This window comes from Hakea prostrata, chromosome 3, assembly GCF_041222555.1.
Source record: "Hakea prostrata isolate BN-2017 chromosome 3, UWA_Hpros_2, whole genome shotgun sequence".
Lineage (NCBI taxonomy): Eukaryota > Viridiplantae > Streptophyta > Magnoliopsida > Proteales > Proteaceae > Hakea > Hakea prostrata.
In genome coordinates this window covers 68,396,909-68,416,869 of record NC_142602.1, presented here as the reverse complement: position 1 = coordinate 68,416,869, position 19,961 = coordinate 68,396,909, and the positions used below count along the sequence as shown (strand labels likewise).

The window sequence follows — 19,961 nt, the reverse complement described above, 5'->3', positions numbered from 1 at the left end:
ATTCATTTCACTAGGCGGGAAAACAGAGGGAGAGAGGGAGAGAGGGAGAGAGGAGAGAGAGAGAGAGAAAGAGGGAGAAGTGGTCAGTAACTCAGCGAAGCGGAGATGGACGGAGGAAGAACGAATAACGACGTCCAAAGCTTAATACTCGCCATCAAAGCTTCAGAGGTAAGCTTCTTTTCACCTAATTCGTCAATGCAGTTCGTTCAGTTCTTCTTCAATCTCTCCATCTTTCATCCTCCATAGAAAGATCTTTCTTTTTGAAGAGTCGGTGTTACATTTCTCCTTTTTTAGGTCATTGACTGGAATTGTTTTCGAAATCGGATTGTTAGACTTATTCCTTTTACTATTACCAGAAGATGCTGGACTGATTGAACCAGATGTGTGTTTGTTTGGTTGATTTTCTGGTTATATCTGAAATTTAACAACGATGGAACTAGCTTTTGATGTACAAGGAAACCGGGGAATGATGCTTAGTTTCTTCATTATTTGCTTTCTGCTCCCTTTGATTTTGTTCCGGGAATGATAGATGGGAAATTTGTAGTAGGCTAGACTCGCTGTATTATCATATTATTAGTCAAATTTCGAATACTTAAACGAAGATAATTGTTTATTTGATGTTGCACGAGTCAGGACGAGCCTATTTAATCTGATTGAATGCAAAAGCTTGAACCTCTTCTTGTGCTCAAATACTCACCATGTCCCACAACTTTATCCCTGAAGTTATTATCCGGTAGGAGATTGTTTCTCCCAGAACCATGTGGTTACTAGCAAGGGTCATAGTGTTCTGAAAGTAAGAAAGCTTCAAACTATAAATAGTTTGAACGGCAGAGCATTGATAATCTTATATCTCGAGTTACCTAGATGTTTGGCAGTTGTATTTACTCCTTGAAGCTAGAGCTGTAATAAGAGAACATAATTCTTTAACCTTGAAGCTGGAGTAAGTTAATATATTGAAGCATTCTCTGTACCTTTAGTGGTCATTTCATTGTATCACCATTGAAGGCCACCTCCTCACTTCGGCTGAAGAGAAATGAACCTTGAACTACTAGTACTCTGTTTATATGCATTAAAAACCTTGTGGTGTCAGAACTTTATACCAGTTAAAAAGCAAAATCCAGAAAGTCAATCAGTTTATAAATGAAATTTCTAAGCCTACATCGTCAGGCAGAGGCATCGTAGTGCAAGGCTGCTTACTATTACACTCTCCAACCTCCAAACTCAGGATAATAGAATGCAGTAGAGTGGGAAGGAAAAATACTATCCATTTCAGATGATGTCTGCCCCGAAAATACTGCTAGAGTCAGAGTATTCAGAATACACTGTTGTGATTCTGCATATTTTCCTAACTTCTGTCATTGGCTGATTGGCATCATAATACTGTTGTAAATCACTCACTCTGATGTTCCTATGTGAAGTTATCTATTTGCTGTAACACTGAGCTGTAACTTCTTTTTGATGGGAAGCATTTGGATTCCTGTAGTTCACCTCAGATATAGCTGGAGGGGTTTCTTTCTATCAGAATGATGAGTTCTCTCTTGTCACTTTTATATGATTTTCTTTTCTTTTCACGGCTTTATTTCATAGTGGTTGCTCATAATTTGAGCCTTTCCTTTTAAACAGTCATGTTCTCTATAGTTTGGATATTTAAGAATTCTAATGATGTTGCTGTTGTTCCAGTCAACTAATGGATCTTATAATGCTGCTTTTAAAACTTGACCTTTTTGTCTTTTACAGGTTGTCGAAAATCGAATTCATCGTCTCCGCCAACTTCGGGATTTGGACTTTTCTAAGAGGACTGATTTGTCTTATGTTGCTGATTTTCTTTCAGTATCCAGTTTATTGACATTTTAGGTCATTCTATTTGTTCATTTTTGTGAGATGTTGTGTTTGTTTGTCCTAATACTAGCAGGCAGTTTCACTAAAAGCTTGGGCCAATTTCTTGCTCATTTTCTCTGGACATTTAACTTTTAGAAGTATATTTATAATGGGATCTCCATGAACTCTCAAAACATGGAGAAAAACCATGATGACCCGCTAAGAATACCTCATACTACTAGAAAATATATGACTACAACATAAATAGAAGTTTTCTCTACTGTCTTCTCAAAAGATTTTCTTTTGTAAGTTGATCTGGGAGTAGAATTGTCTTTTCCTACTGATAAAGGAGCATTGTTAATGAAATACCAAAATAAGTCGACTATGATACATGTGAACACTCAATGATGAAGAGGAGAGGATGCTACTCCATAAATGTGACCGAAAGATGTGGGAATATTGGATATTTTTTATTATTCATGTGGCCTCTTTTACTTAAATGATGTACTTTGCATATGTTGAATTGATAATTTATGGTGTTAATTCCATCCGATTCCACTGTCACATTGAAATTTTCAACTTGGAAAGAAATAGCTTTTTCAAATTTTCTTCACCAATAATGGAGCTTTCAAGTTTCAAGAAGAAACATATTTCTGTAAGCTATGGTATTTACTAGTAGATAGGAAGTTCAAAGAAAGTTTGGAGCATTCAAATGTTGAAGAAAATATACAAGTAGGATATCTTTGAATCCTTACTCTTCAAGTTGAAGTATGTTAACTGATGATTGGATCATGTTGCAACTAGCAGCTTCAGAGGATTTAAAAATATTAAAAGGCTTAAGCATTTTAATAGGAATTTTCATTTACATGAGAATCGTTTTCAGCTAGAAATCATTCAAAAAACTTCCCTCTTACGTGTTTCTTTCATGCATGTCTGTACCATACTTGTGAATGGACATGGTAGTAAAATGTTGGGATTGCCTGATATTTCACTTCCCTTTTATGCCTGTTTTGTATTACCCTTATGGCGTGGTTTAAGCCCGAAAGCTGCTTTTAAGTTAATGCATCAATAATGAGGGCTCTTCCAATCTTAGGATTTGGGGTTGTACATCTCCTGGATGTAGCCATCTGATCATTGCTTACCTTTATTTTTCAGGGACGCTAAGTGCTTGTATAAGCTTTTTTAATAACTGTTCTATTTTCAAGGTTCAGGAATGCTAAGTGCTTGTATAAGCTTTTTTACAAACTGTTCTATTTTCAAGGTTGCTAAATACCATGCTTTTTATCTTAACACTGTCCTAGACACTTTGGGAGGATTTTACTTGCTTGGATGCATCCCAGTGCATGTTAAACAAAACTATTTTGCATGTAGCTGCGAAATACTTAAAATCTGATGACTCTGGATGTCTAGGACAACTTCTTGCTCTTGGAACCAAGGTACTTGTTTCCCCACTCTTAAGTGTTCATTTTGGGAACTTATCAAGTTCAGGGAGATGTATTAATAAATTAAAAACGATATCCTGATTTCATTCATTAGGCCAGCACATGGTGTGGGAAACATCTAAAGATGACACTTATGTCAATTGGAGAGTCTCAAGAGGAAGAACATACTGATCTCTTTTTCCAGGTTGGTATCAATTAGTGCTAGCTGCAAATTTTCCGTTCTTACAGTTGATTCTCTATGTCTCATTGGATATATTGCCTTGTTCTTGTGGTTTTCTTTGATGGTGCTTTTATCTTATTTACTTCAACTATTAACTATTACAGTAGGATTTCTTGTAAAGGGTCTATTTGTACTTGTTTGGGGGATACTAGCTTACTGAATCGGGTTTGCGGAAGGAAACCATAGAAATTGTCATTAAAATCAGTCTTTTTTGGGTGTCTTCAAGAAGTAAAATATTAGCAACCAACTGCAATGTTTAGAATTCAGTTTACTCTTCACCTCTAACAGTGAATGATTGGAAACTAACTGCAAGTTTCTAAATGTCTGGATTAGCTTGGGTGGATCAGCTGATCTATGTTGGGATCAGTTGATGCAAATCCAGTCAATATGCTCTACACTCTATCAAAATTGCCGAGTCAAAACTGCTAATGAGGAGGCTTGGGTAGGTAGGGCTACGTTAAGGGCTCTCCAAAGGATAAGGGAATGATGGGGAATGCGACCTTTAAACCAAACTAGGGGGGCCCAGGGTGCAGGGGTAGAGGGATTCTAAGGAGATTCCAGACAGGGGAGGTGGTGAAGAGCTTGGTGAAGGTAGGAAGCCAAATGGTGGTGTCAAGGGAGGTGCAAGCATTAACGGGAGGGAGAGAGTTCCACACTTGTGAGTCTAGGGTGCCAGCATTGATGCTTTAACTCTTCTTTGTTACCACTAGAATTTTATAAGTTAGCCAGTTTATAATTTGGTAGGAATGAGTAACCACAGTTCTAACGTGTTTATATGCAAAACTGAATAACAAGCTGAACTCATCACATGCAACATTTTTTCTGATGAGGCTTAAGTGGCTTCTTTGGGGTTTGATATTGAACGAATCTATGAATGTTCTTTCTTAGGCATCTGTTATAAGCTGCATATCCTCTTATACAGAGCTCCATTTGCTGGCAAAAAGCATCCAAGGTAGTTCAATTGTTGTCGAAGACCAGGTGATATGTTTTGGCCACCACTGTGTGGTGTTGTCATTGTTGTCAACTCTGGATCAACGGAATAAGGGGATCTGTGATGACTGTACAGTGCAGATGTTTTGTTGGTGATGCAGCGGTATGTAGAGCAGATGATATGGCAGCAGCCGAGTGTAAAGCAGATGCAAACACTTGCAGTAATATGTGAGGGTAACAGAGTTGACAAGGCAGCTAAGAATTGCATGGAGTACTGTGTTATTGTTTGATGGAGATAAAATGATGGATGCCTCGGTTGAAGTGAGAAGTGTTGCCAATTTCAGGTTTAATGTCAAGGTGGTGATTTATAATTTTATTGAGTTTCATTTTCTTATCTGTTGGTCAGACCATGAATTGGTACATATAAATATAATATGTAACAAGATGTAAAGGAAACCTGATGTAGTTAACGTTGTCCAGTTGGATCAATTCGACCTTAAAAAATTTAATTTTGGCTCATGGTTGGGTCTTATGGACATTTAGCTTCTTATTTTTGTTTATTGATGTAATGGGGGTCTTGTGTGGTCTACGTATTCCTTTAAAGCTTAAAGGAAAGTTCTATAGGACTGTCATTTGACCAACTATGATGTATGATGCAATGTTGGACTGTTGAAAATAATCATATAGATTAATGAAGTATAGCAGAAATGAGGATCCTAAGATGGATGAGAGACAAATCTAAGAAGGATAAGATAATGAATGATCATATTAGAGTTGGCCTGGGAGTAGCTCCGATAAGTGATAAACACGAGAAAGTCATTTAAGGTGGCATGACCACATTCAAAGGAGGCCTGTAAATTCCCCTTTATGGAGAAGTGATATAATTCAGATTGAAGGAATTAGAAGAGCTAGGGGAAGACCTAAGATAACCTTAAGAGAAGTGGTGAGAAAGGATGTGCATAGCTTAGGCCTTGTATCTACCATGGCCTCAAACAAAGCCTGATTGGAATTTGGAAGGTAAGAGTCCATGTAGCCGACCCCATTTAGTTGGGACAAGGTTTGTTGTTGTTGTTGTTGTTGTGATGTAATGGGCCTAATTGTAAGTCCTTAAAATGAGGATAATGTTAGGACACAGGATTGATTGCTAAACTGAGTGTTTGATTCAGATTAGGATACTTAATAGCTAGGCAGAATTCTGCTTTAAGTTTATTTACTTTATTAAAGTATCAAAGTGATTAGGAGTCCTTTTATTAGTCAAATTATGAATTGTAGACGTGTAGAAATGGATTTCTTCTGTTCTCTTCTCTCTTCTTCCTTTCAAGTAGGTCGATCTCATTTCTCTTTCCTCCCCTTCCATTTATCTGATTTGTTTGCTTAACAGAACACTTAATTCCTTTATCTCAGAACTGATCATGGAGTTCATTATTGGACCTGCTTGAATATGAGATCCTTGATTGAGGTTTTAAGATTCCAGTGGCAACTGGAATCATGTTCATTGGATATCTTTTGGAAGTTGTGGTTTAGACATTAGGTATGATATAGGGATATCATAACTCTGTTTTTGCTCATCCACCAACTTCAAGAAGTTTAGGATCTCTCAGATATATTCTGAGCTGAACCCCAAGGAAGAAAAGTTGTACCCCATCAAGGTATAATGCTGCTTAAGAACTTAGATGATTCCCCAGTCTGATGAAGATGCTATGGGTTGGAGATTAGTTGTCATATGCACTCTTCAGATGCTATTTCTGCATGTGACATGATTTCATGAAGGTCTGAGCTTTCTTTCTTTTTAAATTTGTGGGAGATTAAAACATGAGAAATGTAATCTCTGAGTCAGCTTTCCAAAGCCAAGTGGATCCAATGCTGGTGAAAAAGTTATGGCTGTTCTTATGGATGCACAACTGTCTAGATTCCATGGTGAACTCGGGGTCCAATGTCAAAGAAGCATCTTTGACATCCATAGTACAAATTGATGTCAAGGGTAGAATGAATTGATTGTGGATATGCATGTGTGAGGGACTCGACTGTTGAAACATTACTGGTTTAGTTAGTGATTACAAACTCCAGTTGTGATTCTGAAACTTTTCTCTCAGTGACTAACATAAGTTTCAGATTCTCTTAATGTGCCATAGTGTCTCAATGATTATGGTGCTTACCTAGTTTCTTCCATCTTCCCTTTTTCTTTGTTTGGCTGATGCAGTGTTTGTCTTCCTTTTTTGCAGTTGGTCTTGGATTTGTTGGGTTTCTCTGTTGCTTGCTCTTCAGCCTTGATCAGTTCACCCATTCTGGGGGAGAAGGTGGTGATGCCTATTGTTGAGAAGTTCTTTTCTGAACAATTAAACCTTACAAAGGCCTCACTTTCAGAGTTCAAGGTATTAGAGAATTTATCTGAATGCTATATGGGCTATTTCATCAATGAGATTTATTTTATAGCAAATGTCCAGTAAATGAAAAGGAAAACTGTTGCAACTTGCTTAGTTGATGCAGATCCTGATTTCATGAATTATCTAAATGTTTGGAATTTGAATTTGGGAAGATCATTGTGTTACTACTGATAAAGAAATAGTGGGAAATTGAAAGAACAGAATAGTCATCAGCTGGGGAGGAAAAATCCAATACCATAATTTGGAAACTGGGAAACTCATCTAGTAAATGAAAAGAAAAACTATAGCAACTTATTTGGTTGGATGCAAATCCTGGTTTCATGAATTATCTAAATGATTGGAAATTGAATTTGGGTTGATCAATGTGATAGTAGTGAAATAGAAATACAGGGAAAATGAAAGAACAGAACAGTCATCACTTGGAGGAAACTTTCAAAACCAAAATTAGAAAACTGAGAACTTCATCATTGGTGACTTGGTGATCTATAAAACTGAAGTAGATTTTATTTTCTTCAATTTATGTAAGTGCACATGCTTGTTCAATTTATATGGAAGCATAAGTAGGTAAATACACATAGTGGTGGAAAATGCAGGCACCATTAGCCCATTGCTGTCAGGACTCAGGACTGACCTAAATGTTCTATTGTTCTCAACAGAGAATTCCTTCTGTTGGTTCAGAAGTACTGAAAGTGGCACAGGTGGTTGTGGATGCTGCTGTCAGACTGTGCAAAGCATATTCAGAAGCAGTAAATTGTGATTCATACAACTTGGGAATTCAGGAAACTGAAGGCTCCACAGATAGTGAAAAGATCAATAATATGAATCATGTCATGCACATAACAGCATGTGCAATTGAAAGTTTGCAGGACATAGGCACCATCGCAGCTACTGGTGGTGGAAGTCTGGTGACAATTCTAAATGCATCATGGAAAGGTGTTGTTAGCTTGCTACATCTTGGTAAGGGGGTTCTAGCTGCAAAGGTGAAGATCTCCGATATTATCTTGACCCTAATTTCACTGGTGACTGAGTCTTTGCGGTGTGCATCAGAGCAATGGCTTTCCCCTCTCAAGGCAACCATTAGTGTAACAGAAGCTAGAAAGGTATTTCTTCCAGTGAAATTCTATCTGATAAATGCCATCCGAATTTCATCTCAATACCCTTGCGAAGCATTCACAGTACATAAAAAGATAACTATGTGTGTCTTGATAATCTCAAGCTTTGGCATTTCACTTAGCAAGGAAACTCATCTGAAAGCTGCTAGTGAAGTACTGGTAGAGCTTCTGGAGCCAACTTCTTTTCTTCTTCTGCACACCTTGCTTAATTTGCCTGATGTTGAATGTGAGTCCAAATGCAAACTCTTGGATTGGTTGCTGACTGATGAAAGCAACATTAGTTCACAGAATGAGGAAACTGTTGGTGCAACAACCGAAATGGATGAAATCTTTAGTTTGAACTGTGAAACTATGCCCAGAGCAAGAATCCTGGTGCTTGGCAGGGTTATCTTGTTTCTTGATCTTTTGAGAAGTTCTGCCAATCTTGAAGAAGATATAAGAATTGGTATCTCCAGAAAAGTTGGATGTCTTCTGAACTTTTTGATGGATGAGTATATCTATTCAACTGTTCTTGCTTTGGATGTTCCAATGCTATATGGTTCTGGATCAACGCCAAAAGTAGTGTGGTGGTCCATGTTTTCTTTTGTCTTGCATGCTTTGAAAACATTCTTGATCCTGGCATCTTCAGACCTAGCTTGGAGGGAGATGGAGTCTTTCCTACTTGAGAACCTTATTCATCCTCACTTTCTTTGCTGGGAGATCATTGTGGAACTCTGGTGCTTCATTGTGCGTCATGCCGAGATAGATATGGTGAACGAAATTGTCGATAAATTTTCTTTACTGTTCAAGGTTATAGCATCTTCAGAACCATCACTAATGCCTGGTTGTGCTCTGAGGAAGATGGCAAGATCAATTTGTGTGATTATTCATTGTGCCTCTTGTTCTGTCATAGACCGTGTTTACAATTCCATCATCTATGATAAATCTAACTTATCATCTGTTATGTGCACTGCATTGCTCATGGAAGGGTTTCCATTAAATCTGATGTCAGACAACTTGAGAAAGAATGCAAAAGAGAGAATCATTGCATCCTTTTCTGGGGTCATAGAGACTAATGATGAAAAGCTATGGCTGGATGGTTCAAGATCATTTAGTTCAGATGGACTCGAGGCACCAGTATATGCCCTTTCATCTGCTTTACACTGTCTGTAAGTAGTCAAGTTCTTTTGAGTTAATGATGTTCATGCTATTTGTAATGTAAATTAAGAGTTCCTTTAGGGAGAATATTAATGTTTTTAACCTTGTTATTGTTCTTTTATTTGTCTAGCAATATCAATGCCAGTGATGTCAATGCAAAGACCCTGAAGTTCACAGTTGATGTTATTCATCACTATGGAAGTGCTGTGCATGGTTTCACAAAGAGCCTGTGCTCTACACTTTTGAGTCAGACTTTAAGAATTGTCTCTAATGTCAAGCATCTATATGCATCCGATCAGATGAGCAAAGTCATCCTTGAGCTTCAAAATTTGTTTGTCAAAGGATCTGCAGCATCTGATAGTCAATTGTATCAATGCAAACCATATTTAGCTTCTTTCATGGCAGGTCTTGGTCACATTCAAATTGCAGAAGGTGAGGAAAGTGCAACCTGCTGTGCCATATGGGAGTTATATCACATGTTGTTGAGGGAACGACACTGGGCACTTGTTCATTCGGCAATCACAGCATTTGGATATTTTGCAGCTCGTACTTCTTGTAATCAACTATGGAGATTCGTACCACCAGATGCTGCTCTTTCTTTTGATATAGAGACAGGGAGTGATTCAAATGAAGAGAGGTTTATGTCTGAGCTGAAGACCTTTCTCGAGAAGGAAGTGGCTATTGTTGCATTTAAACCATGTACAGATCAACTTGGGCTGCTTTTGAAGGAAGGCCTGGTGCTAAAAGAAATTTTTAAGGTCTCAAATATTATTTTAGTGGATCCAGGATCGGAGAACAGGGAGTTTAATGAGGAAAACCATCCGAACAAGAAAAGAAAACTTCCTGGTCAAATAAGAGAAGGAATGAGTCTGATGCAGAATGGTTTGAAGGTTATTGGAGAAGGTCTTGCTTTATGGCAGCAACAACATGAATCCAGAGAATTGCAAGAGAAACTTACAAATCACCTTTCTTGCCTTGAAGATGTAATTGCTCAAATCATGGATCTTGCAGATAGCGGGTGACTCTTTTCTTGGTCATTTATTGAAGCAATTTATGTAGTGGGGAACTCCATAAATTGGATTCCCTCCAGTATGCTGACAAAATGAAAGGTAATGTTTTCTAAACTAATCCCGAAAAGGTATACATATTTCTTTATTTTCTTATGTACACCGTCTCTAAACCATATATGCCAAAAGTTAGAAATCACAGTGTGATAGTTGTGAAAAGTTTAAGGGTTGAAATTTGTCCATATGTGGAACAACATATATCACTCCCTTTGTAAAGATAATTGGGATCTGCAGCTATTTTATATTTAGGATCCAATGCGTAAATGTTTTGTCTCATCATGAATATAACTCCTTGAAGCCCTAAAGTGATAAAAAGTCTAGAGCTTTTGCTTGAAAAGTAATGCCATTTACTGTTATGAGAATGGATTCATCATTCAGCATAACGTAAGCTAGTTAAGGATCTCTAGTATACTGTGATTAGTTTGGTATTGAATCCTTGATGGGAGCATGTTGGCTTTGTAGAAAGCATAAAGAAGCCTTTTGGGTTTTGCAGGTTCCTTTGTTAAAGAACTAGAAGAGCTAGGGGTAGACCTACGATAACTTTAGGCGAAGTGGTGAGAAAGGATATGTATAGCTTAGGCCTTGTATCTAGCATGGCCTTGAACAAAACTAATTGGAGGGCAAGAATCCATGTAGCCGACCCCATTTAGTTGGGACAAGGCTTATTGTTGTTGTTGTTGTTGTTTGTTAAAGAACTATTAAATTTCAACAAGGCTTCATCAATTGATAAAGTGCACATAAAATGACCTGGAGGGGTAGTTCAATGTTCTCTCAATAGTACATCAAAATCCATTTATAATACTCAAAAAAAAAAAAAAAAAAAAAAAAAAGAAAAAAAAAAAAAAAACAAGTAACAAATATGTTTATAATGTTACAGATATGGTGTAGGTTCATTAATTCAGAATCTTCAAATTTTGCATTCTTTCTTGAGAGCATAGAAATTCTTTCATTTGTAGTCTATAGTTTACACTTTACATGACAGAAAATGGGGAAAGGGGAGAGTGACTCAGAGAATTTGATTGTTTTTGGAGTATATTTTGTTTAAAATCCAGAAATAACCCTCAAGAACAGTAATTTGGATGCTCGGCTCCCTGTGCTATTTAAGACAGATGAAAAAGTACACCCGCCACTTCCATCTCCACTTTATTCATTGCAGCCATGGTAATGGAAAGTTGGGGGGAACCTTCAACAGTTGCTTGTATTTGTCCTGCTACTGGGGAAATACGAACTGTATTTGTCCATTGGGAGTGAAGCACTTATAACAAGAAACTTCAATGGCCAAGCTGAAGATTTTAGAAGAAAATAAATAGCTTTGTGTGGATGATAATAGCATAAACTCATAATGACTCCCTCTAGATAGGTTATATTACTAAACAGTATCGCTTTCTTAAGATAGTGATGACTCTTGAAGACTCTCCTCTGTTTAAATTGTCAGAAAAATGGTGGATTCCATTAATGATTGGGAATAGTTATGTGATCAAAAGCTTGCCTATGGCAAACAGTATGGAGGCTTTCCCTGGGACCAGCAAGAAGAATTTACACCAAAATGAGCATCTGCTAGGCTATAAAACTGCAAGTCAACCCAAAATCATTGTTAAACAGAAATGGTAACATAAATGTTATTCAATTCAGATGCATTTAAACTGGCTCAGAATCTTAACAAGATGGTCGAAATCTGATTCTTGAGAATGACAAAAATTTATAGATAGAACAAATGGATTCTGAATGTTTACACTTGAAAAGCAGTGATAATAATATTGTGATATTCACATAAATTGAGGACTAATTGTCAAAATGCTTGCATCCAAAGTTAAAAATCTTTTGATGGGTAATGGTACATCTGCTAGGCTGTAATGCTTGAACTTTTGTCCTAAACTCTGTATTTCACAAAGTGGTATAATGGTACTCTGCAGTGGATCTTTTTGGTTATAATCTTCAACTTGATACTACATATGGGAAGTGAGCAATAAGGTAGCATTCAATGATTCCCCTAATCCTACTAGTTCCCTAAATAAGATATATCTTTGGTTGGATTACTTACAGGTATCACCTTTAACTCAGAATGTACAAACTAAAACTCGCTGTTCTTTGAATCTTCCAATCAAATTGGACTCTGATTCAAGGCAAGATCTTGGTGATTGCAGGAGTGTCCTTGGATGGCCTGAAGAAAGGAGGATGGGCTTCTTGTAGTGTACATAGTGGTAACTGTATTTTGCAGGAACCAGGGGGCCTAGTGACAGGGAGAGAGACTGAGGGCTGTCATTTGGGCTTTATAAGATGCACTTCAAAATGCCAAATCCAGCAAACTGAGAATGGAAAAGGATCTGTACAGAACTCTTTTTGGAAGGGTAGCTACCAAAACCCTCTGCTCCCTGGTCATTAGGTATGGCTCTGCTACTGTTGAATAATATCAAACAGTTATGATTCTGCTCTTGGTTTTACAAGGACCTCACCTGAATTGTAGCCCAAGATGACTTCTGTACCTAGGTTGTGCTTTCTTTATGAATGATATGTATTTTTTTTCATAAAATAAAGAAATAAACTGATATATAAGACCAGCACCAGAATCAAATCCAATACACAAAATTATGTCCAAGCTAGGAATACATGGTTCACTATCACTAAGCGAAAAAGTATATAGCCTAACTCTACACTCGATAACAGAATCCTAATTCCTTAATATCATGGAAAAAGGTTAACATTGCTACAAACTCAGCAAATCTAAGTAAATAAATAAATCAATAGTGAAGGATATAAGAAAATGAAAGACTAAATTGTTCAATAAAAACAAGAAGAAGAAGAAACTTTGCCCCAATTCAATGGAATTCGCTACATCAACCCTTCCCTTCAAAACAGCTCTATTTGAGGCTATATTAGATATAGGGCTTAACCTATGCATATCATTTTTCATCACTTCTCTGAAAGGTTATCTTACATCTGGGCCTAGTTCCCGTAATCTCTTCAATCTGGATTAGATCATTTCTCCATACAGGAACATTTAAGAGTCTTTGTTAAATGTGGTTGTGCCACCTTAATTGATTTTCTTGTAACTTATCATTTATTGGAGCTACTCTTAGATCAACTCTAATATGATATTTCCTTAGTTTATCCTTCTTAGTGTTACCACTCATCCATCTTAACATCTTCATTTTTGCTATATTGAGTTTATCTATATAATGTTTATTTACAGTCCAACAACTTGCTTTATACATCACAGTTGGTCATAGGTGGTCCTATATAATTTTCCTTTGAGCTTTAGATTGATACGATCATACAAGACTCCGTTTGTACCTTTATACTTCATCCATCTTATTTTAATTCTTTGGGAAACATGATCCTTTATATCAAGTTTTTTATTTATGATTGAACCTCTGTATCTAAAGTAATCACTTTATGGAGTCCTCTTCCTACTCAAGTTTCACTACTCTATCATCCGCTATCACAACCAAAGTTATATATTAGATATTCCTTCTATGTTCTATTTAGTTTAAAACCCCATGGTTGTTCTCTATAATTTTATTTTGGTATTAATCCTAACTTGTGTCTCATTTACCAAAACAATATCATCAGCAAAAAACATACACCAAGGACCTCATCCTAAATGTTTTGGTTAGATCATCCACTATAAGTGCAAATAAGTATGGGTTTATAGCTGATCCTTGATGCAAACCAATTGTAATTGGGGATTCACCACCTTGTCTCCTCCACCATTCTTACACTTGTCACTAACAATCATATATATCTTTAATTATGTCCACATAAATACTTGCAATATATTTTTTTCTAGGTTTGCAAAATTAGTGCTTTAGGGAACTCTATCGTAAGCTTTTTCCAAGTTAATAAATATTATATGAATATCTTTCTTATGTTCTCTACACCTTTCCGTTAGTCTCCTAAAAAGAAAAATAGTTTCCATTGTAGATCTTCTTGACATAAATCAAACTAGTTTTTGTGCTAGAAACCATGATGTCTTAGAGAGAGAAATAGGCGTTTGAGAAAAGAGAGACCAGGTGAATGCGACCTACGTCTATGGTAGAGTTTTTGAGATATTTTCTACTACTATAATTGAGTTGTGTACATGGCTTCTTATATAGAGTTAGAGAATTTTAGGTTTCTTGTAGTTGTCTTCGTGTGGATTCCTTGAGTTACAATGTTTGTAGAGTTTGGATTTATATGAAAATAAGTATTTGAGATTACAAAAAATATAAACCAAGGTTTTATAGAAACTATAGTCTTCTTCAAACTCTTCTTTGGATTGGTTAGAGTCCTTGTGAGTATCATTTGTAGAGGTTATTTTGAGTGGAGGAGTTTGATCAATTGTGGATGCCTTAGAAGTAACCCTTGCCGCATAAGCTTGAGAGGAAGTGGTGTCTAGGGTTTTGTGTGGTTTGCTAGGTTATTTGCCGAAACATCACTAATACTTAGTAATAGTGATTTATTGTCTTAAAACGGATTTCATTTATTCCCCCCATAATTTCATAGTATGATTCATCATTTATTTGATTCTATTAACTACAATTTTGATATCGCCTTTCTTGTACAATGATTTTCCATTCATTATGCATTTTCTTTGTACTCATAATCTTAACTAATTTAGTCAATAACAAGTTAGTCCATAGGTGCCTAAGCTCTTCTAAGCCTCTATTAGGATCTCGTTAGGAACTTGTGCCTTGCCAACTTTCATCATTTTTACAACTTTTTTCTACTTTGGATATCATAATGATTTTGTTATTTCATGAGATAATTTAAATATATAAACCTTTTCTTTTAGGAGAATAGACAAAAGGGTTAAGGTTAAATTATCAGTTTTCCTTTCATGGTTTTAAACTCTAAGCATTATTAATGTTGATTGAAGTGGCAATTATTTAGGGGTTACCTTTTTTCTTTCTATTTTAAAGGTGTCTTTTGAAAATAAAATTTTGGGCAGATTTTTTGGTGTAGGGTGAAATATATTGAGAATTTTTGCTGTTATGAATAATATATATGAGAGAGAAATAGGGGAGGAGAGACATAAGATTTGATGTAAGGGGGTGTTGGTTGAATAGGAGTACCTCTTAAAAGAATCAGTTAAAGATTGGGTGAAGCAACCTCCTATATCTCTAGGCTTATCTAAGACGTTAAATAGAGAAACCAAAAACGGGTATAGATCATAAATTGAAAGGCGCATTTGAAAATACAATTGAACTTTTTGGAGAATAGCCAAAAGGTGGAAGTATAGGTTTTAATAGCTTAACTTTAAACAATTAGGGACAGGAAAACTATAATAGCAAATTAGACCAACCATCCTAATGTAAATTACCTCCTACTACTATTCAAAAGGATTTTTAAAAAATTGTTGAAAACAAGGAAGTTCAATATCTGAAACAAGTCACGGTTACCAAGCAAGAAGTCTGAAGGAGAGGAATTTGTCAGTTTCTTCGAATTTCTCACTGGTCCCCATGACTGAAAAGTCCGTCCCAGCAAAGGCTTAAACGTGGTATAAGAATGAAGCTCTGGTCGACGATTCCATGAACAACTCAAAAAGTCAAGAATCTGTTCGACGATCACAACTGAAACAATTATCTACGTACAATAGACTTTCAACACCAACACTCAGGAGAAGATGAAGTGGTGAGAAAATGTCTTCGGGAGTAATAGAATCGTTGCAGAACAGTGAAAAGGGCCCTGGAAAAATTTTGGATTTTGGTGAAACTCGTTAAATTTAGGACATTTGGTTATAAGAGATTAGTCTATCTGCATGTATGTTAACTTGTTTGTGTGTGCACAGGGTGCGTTGTTTAGCGGATCCAAGCCATAGCTTTTTGTAACTTCCCCCCTCACATTCAGGTTTCAGCTATTGGCCATTAATCTAACAAAACCCAGGTCATTTCCTCACTTGCCTTCCTGTTATAGTCCAAAGGTTTTTTACACCAGCAGCGGCTTGATGTGTATGACAATTTTATAGTGACCGATTTTGCTGCAATTTGCATGGTGGGAAGCTTCGGCGATATTTTGCCGGTTTCTACCTTCATGAACGAAGTCTCAGCATTTCACCCACTGCTGTTTGAAAGAACAGAGATGCCAAACTAAGCTAATTCTCATTATTAAGTTTGCCAAATCATGAATTCTTCAGTAAAAATAGATAGTAATACAGAACAACAATCTTCTACTTTTGCTAAAGGAAGGACCAAAACAAGGGGAAAAAAAAATTAACAGTGTCTTAACTGAAGAAGCTACAAAACCACGCCCAATTTGCAACTACGTACGCCACATTGATTTGACTCGGATAACAGTAAATAGAATACCTGCCCCATTAATCCATGAAGCTACACGTTCAATCACACTAGTTGCAACAGAATGGAGTTGAGATATCACCTTGGGTGTGTGGATTATATCTCGCTACCTTCCCTACTTGATGTATTGAGAAAGCCACTTGAAGCCATCACCGTAGCCCATCTTTCGAACTATGCTGCACATGAAGACTTCAAGGGGACGGACATTGGAGTCCGTAAGGTTTACCTTACCCTTGCCTGTAGTGAAATTTGTTAGGCCGAGATGATAACGCAACTCTTCCTCTGAAACTGCATAGGGTAAGTCAATTTTGTTCCCAAGTATCAGGAAGGGCACATTGGCAAGGGCCTCATCAGAGAGGAGGGCATCCAGCTCTCTCCTTGACTCTGCAAACCTCTCCTTGTCATTAGCATCAACTAGGTACACCACAGCATCAACCTGCACCACGAATGAGCACATTTATGATATGAATCACAGTCTCACATGTCAAGCTCAAAGATGAAATCATCAAGAATTAACAAGAGTACAACTCACGATTCACAACTAGCTTGATAGAGGCCGTGACCATATCAAGGAATGGAAAAACATTACATGCCATTACTTGTGACTTCCTCTTCAAAAAATTCTAGGAATGCAAAGAAGTAAATTTGATGAACACATGACAAAGATTCCTCTCTTTCCATCAATAAGAAAAAAGAGAAGACAATAAACAAACACCATCTAAAAGATTCTGATTTGACTGCTGAAAGCCTCCATATCATTTCTTAGTGTACAAAGCCAGCGGGATATTTTTATCTTCTATTTTGTATAGAACAGGGTTTCCAGGAGGTCATTTTTGGAACATTAGTCAAGTGCTCAGTTGAATATTCGACCATAGATGGGGGGCCCGTAAACAGCCTCTTGAAAACAAGTATAAGGCTGAACATCTGCTCCTCCCTAAACCCTACTAAACATGGGAGCAATGTGCACTGGGTATGATCTCTCAAAAGAATAAGATTTATGCTGTTCGTTTTGATGTCAAAAGCAAAAGATAGGGTTGAAATAATAAATTACATGGAATAAAAGAATAGCCCTTGAGGTCCAACATTACTCAGCCTCTTTCGAGGATAGCATATCCAAAAAAAAGGAGCATCTGGCACAAGTGACATGAGGTAGGCTGGGCTTCTCAACAATCTATTTCTTATTGATTCTCCATGCAGAAATTAGAGTATACACAACACAAAAACAAACAAAGAAAAGGATGCTTGACTAAAATGTACAATTATACAAATCTTGTTTCCAGATGAACGTACGGAAATACATGAACTGGTCTGAAAAGAGAAAAAATGAAATAACAGAAGTTCACATCTTCTCAAAGCCAAGCAAATAATAAATAGTAGAAAGGCACATACACAGCTCATGCCTTAAAACGCTCAAATCAACAAACCATGGCAAGTTCAACCTGCCAAGGATGTCACCAATTGTCATCATCAATTCCTATCATACCCCAAACATGGTTCAAAGACATGAAGCTACTAACTAGAAAAATTAATTTAAAAAAAAGAAAGAAAGAAAAGAAAAGCGGCACACAATCCTACCAAGCCCAAGTGCTATTGAGCCATTCAGGAACCATACATTCTCCTCAGATAGAGATGACAAGAATAAAATAACATATTAATTGATAGACCAAAAGTCACACAGAGCATTGATCAAATGCTGGGAGTTCCAGCAGCTAAATTTTGTACAGCTCAACAAGTTCTGGGCATCAAGAAGAATCAACTAATATCATGAACAAATAAAAACAACGAAATTTTTTAAAGCCTAAAAAGAAACATTAACTGATGCTTACAACATACCCGTGAAACGAAATATATTCATGGACTCAAACTGAGACAAATAGAAAAATAATGATGACTCATCCTATAGTATAACCTATTGAAATCTTTGAGCTCCCTAACCCGGACTCTCCCACCAACCAAAAAAAGGGGGAAAAACCTATCAAGAAATAAAAACTCAATGCTTCTTTCTAAGCTATACAAGGCTTCCTCTCTATGTCTCTTAAGACTATTTTAGACCTAACTCTGGTTTTTGTTAGCACCTTAAATTATTTATTTTGATTTCTAGAGATAGGAGCTTTGAGGAAAGACATCAACATGAATAGCTTAGGACTGGAATCGTGTATGGCTTTGAAAAGAGCTGGCCGAAGAAATATGATCCATGTAATCGACCCCATTGAATTGGGATAAAGCTAGGTTGAGTTGTATTGTACTTTCAGTACAGGCTATGCCTGGATTTGATAAAAAGTATAATTTCCATGCCATTCAATTAAAAAATCGAAGTCAACAGGAACCATTTTATGTTTCCTTAGCGCATTTTATGTTAGATGAATTCATACTGAAATTGCCCAAACAGAAGCTTGCCGAATTAAGTAATGTAGTGAAATCCTTCATCCAAATAATAATCCATAATCATCATGTACCCATTTTAGGTTTGGGGAAAAAAAAGCCCTTTTCTGTAATCGAGGAATACCTTAGCATAGTAATCCTTCCAGACTCTGCGAGCGATCCGGTGTCCTCCCAAATCAAAGGCCTTGAACTTGATTTTCCCAATACTTAATTCCTCTGACGTCGGAAACTGTGTCGGTTGATGCTGGACTAGCCTCTGCAAGTAATCCATCGAAACTGTTATAAACACGAAACCGAGAAGAAAATAGTAACAATAACACAGAATCTAGTGGAGAAGAAAGAAGAAAACGAACCTCATCTTTCAACATATGAAGCAAGGTTGTCTTTCCGGCATTATCGAGGCCCAGAAACAAGATCTTGGCCTCTTTCTGCCAAAGACCAAGAGAGGCGAGAACACCATAGAACCAATCAACAAGAAACATGATTGCTGAAGAGAATCAGACTCCCAAATCGAACAAAAACCACTCAAAGAATCCACAAATATAATACTATCCGGCCGAATTAGCTACCAGATCCGCTTACCGAAAGATCACAAATCTCATTCCTACATTAAAACTGCTGAAGATCACAGAGACTCTAGCGAGATATGGAAAGAGATAGAGAGAGAAAGAGAGGTCGAGATCGAAGAAGAGAAACCCCAGAACCAACGAGTGAATGTGTAAGAGCAAAGAACTTTGAAAAACAGACGAAAGCTTGTAAGAAAATGGATTTATCCGCGGAGCAGCTGTGACTTGGGGTGGAACAGGTTACCGGTATAACCAGTATTGTAACGGCCAAATTGTGCAGGACGAGGTGGTAAGATGCAAATAGGTAACCTGGGATATCCGGTAAACTCTTCGTGGAAACATTTGATTGATTATGCATAGTCATCGTCTGAATTTTGACCGTCAATTCCCAAGCCAGCGGCGAGGATTTACTGTTTGGTGTGGGATGGCAGTTCAGCTGGCAAAATACCAACACTTCTACATAGGAGATTAAAGCTCGAATCCTCTCGAAATAAGATGAAGTCTTACTTTGAATAGGATGAAGTCTTACTTTATATTTAAATTACATATATGATAGCTATCCTCTTGAGTAGTAAAGGACTCAATCAACGGGGGTTGGTTCAGCCACTTGTGTCTGACAAGGTTTAAAGTA

General features: G+C 37.0%; 2 protein-coding genes across 3 annotated transcripts; one reads left to right on the top strand and one right to left on the bottom strand.

Annotated features, from left to right (window-relative positions):
• Window positions 1-68: 68 nt before the first annotated feature.
• Window positions 69-13,286, top strand: LOC149022868 (holliday junction resolvase). 2 transcript variants are annotated; one of them, XR_016172476.1, is made up of 8 exons: window positions 69-168; window positions 1,738-1,830; window positions 3,120-3,254; window positions 3,355-3,444; window positions 6,633-6,782; window positions 7,451-9,054; window positions 9,174-10,152; window positions 12,255-13,286. XR_016172476.1 is itself a non-coding variant. In XM_089150761.1 (7 exons), the coding sequence occupies exons 1-7, from the start codon at window positions 106-108 to the stop codon at window positions 10,063-10,065; spliced, it is 3,027 nt and encodes a 1,008-aa protein (XP_089006887.1). In that variant the 5' UTR covers window positions 69-105; the 3' UTR covers window positions 10,066-10,405. The 2 variants fall into 2 exon arrangements, 1 of the variants encoding a protein (XP_089006887.1); XM_089150761.1 differs by lacking the exon at window positions 12,255-13,286 and having other exon boundaries at window positions 9,174-10,405.
• A 2,882-nt stretch (window positions 13,287-16,168) lies between these two features.
• Window positions 16,169-19,508, bottom strand: LOC149022867 (small COPII coat GTPase SAR1A-like). The gene is made up of 3 exons (XM_089150760.1): window positions 19,118-19,508; window positions 18,889-19,020; window positions 16,169-16,818 (listed from the first exon to the last, which is right to left on the bottom strand). Exons 1-3 carry the CDS (start codon window positions 19,244-19,246, stop codon window positions 16,498-16,500), a joined length of 582 nt encoding a protein of 193 aa, XP_089006886.1. The 5' UTR covers window positions 19,247-19,508; the 3' UTR covers window positions 16,169-16,497.
• Window positions 19,509-19,961: the final 453 nt, after the last annotated feature.

What these genes read in the sequence shown, in the direction of transcription:
- LOC149022868 (XM_089150761.1), top strand. Translation starts at nt 106, where the DNA reads ATGGACGGAGGAAGAACGAATAACGACGTCCAAAGCTTAATACTCGCC. An exon ending in TTCTTGCTCTTGGAACCAAG is followed by an intron (nt 3,255 to 3,354) that starts GTACTTGTTTCC and finishes TTCATTCATTAG; the next exon opens with GCCAGCACATGGTGTGGGAA. An exon ending in CCTCACTTTCAGAGTTCAAG is followed by an intron (nt 6,783 to 7,450) that starts GTATTAGAGAAT and finishes TGTTCTCAACAG; the next exon opens with AGAATTCCTTCTGTTGGTTC.
- LOC149022867 (XM_089150760.1), bottom strand. Translation starts at nt 19,246, where the DNA reads ATGTTTCTTGTTGATTGGTTCTATGGTGTTCTCGCCTCTCTTGGTCTT. An exon ending in TTCATATGTTGAAAGATGAG is followed by an intron (nt 19,021 to 19,117) that starts GTTCGTTTTCTT and finishes GATTACTTGCAG; the next exon opens with AGGCTAGTCCAGCATCAACC. An exon ending in GGAAGGATTACTATGCTAAG is followed by an intron (nt 16,819 to 18,888) that starts GTATTCCTCGAT and finishes TTCGTGGTGCAG; the next exon opens with GTTGATGCTGTGGTGTACCT.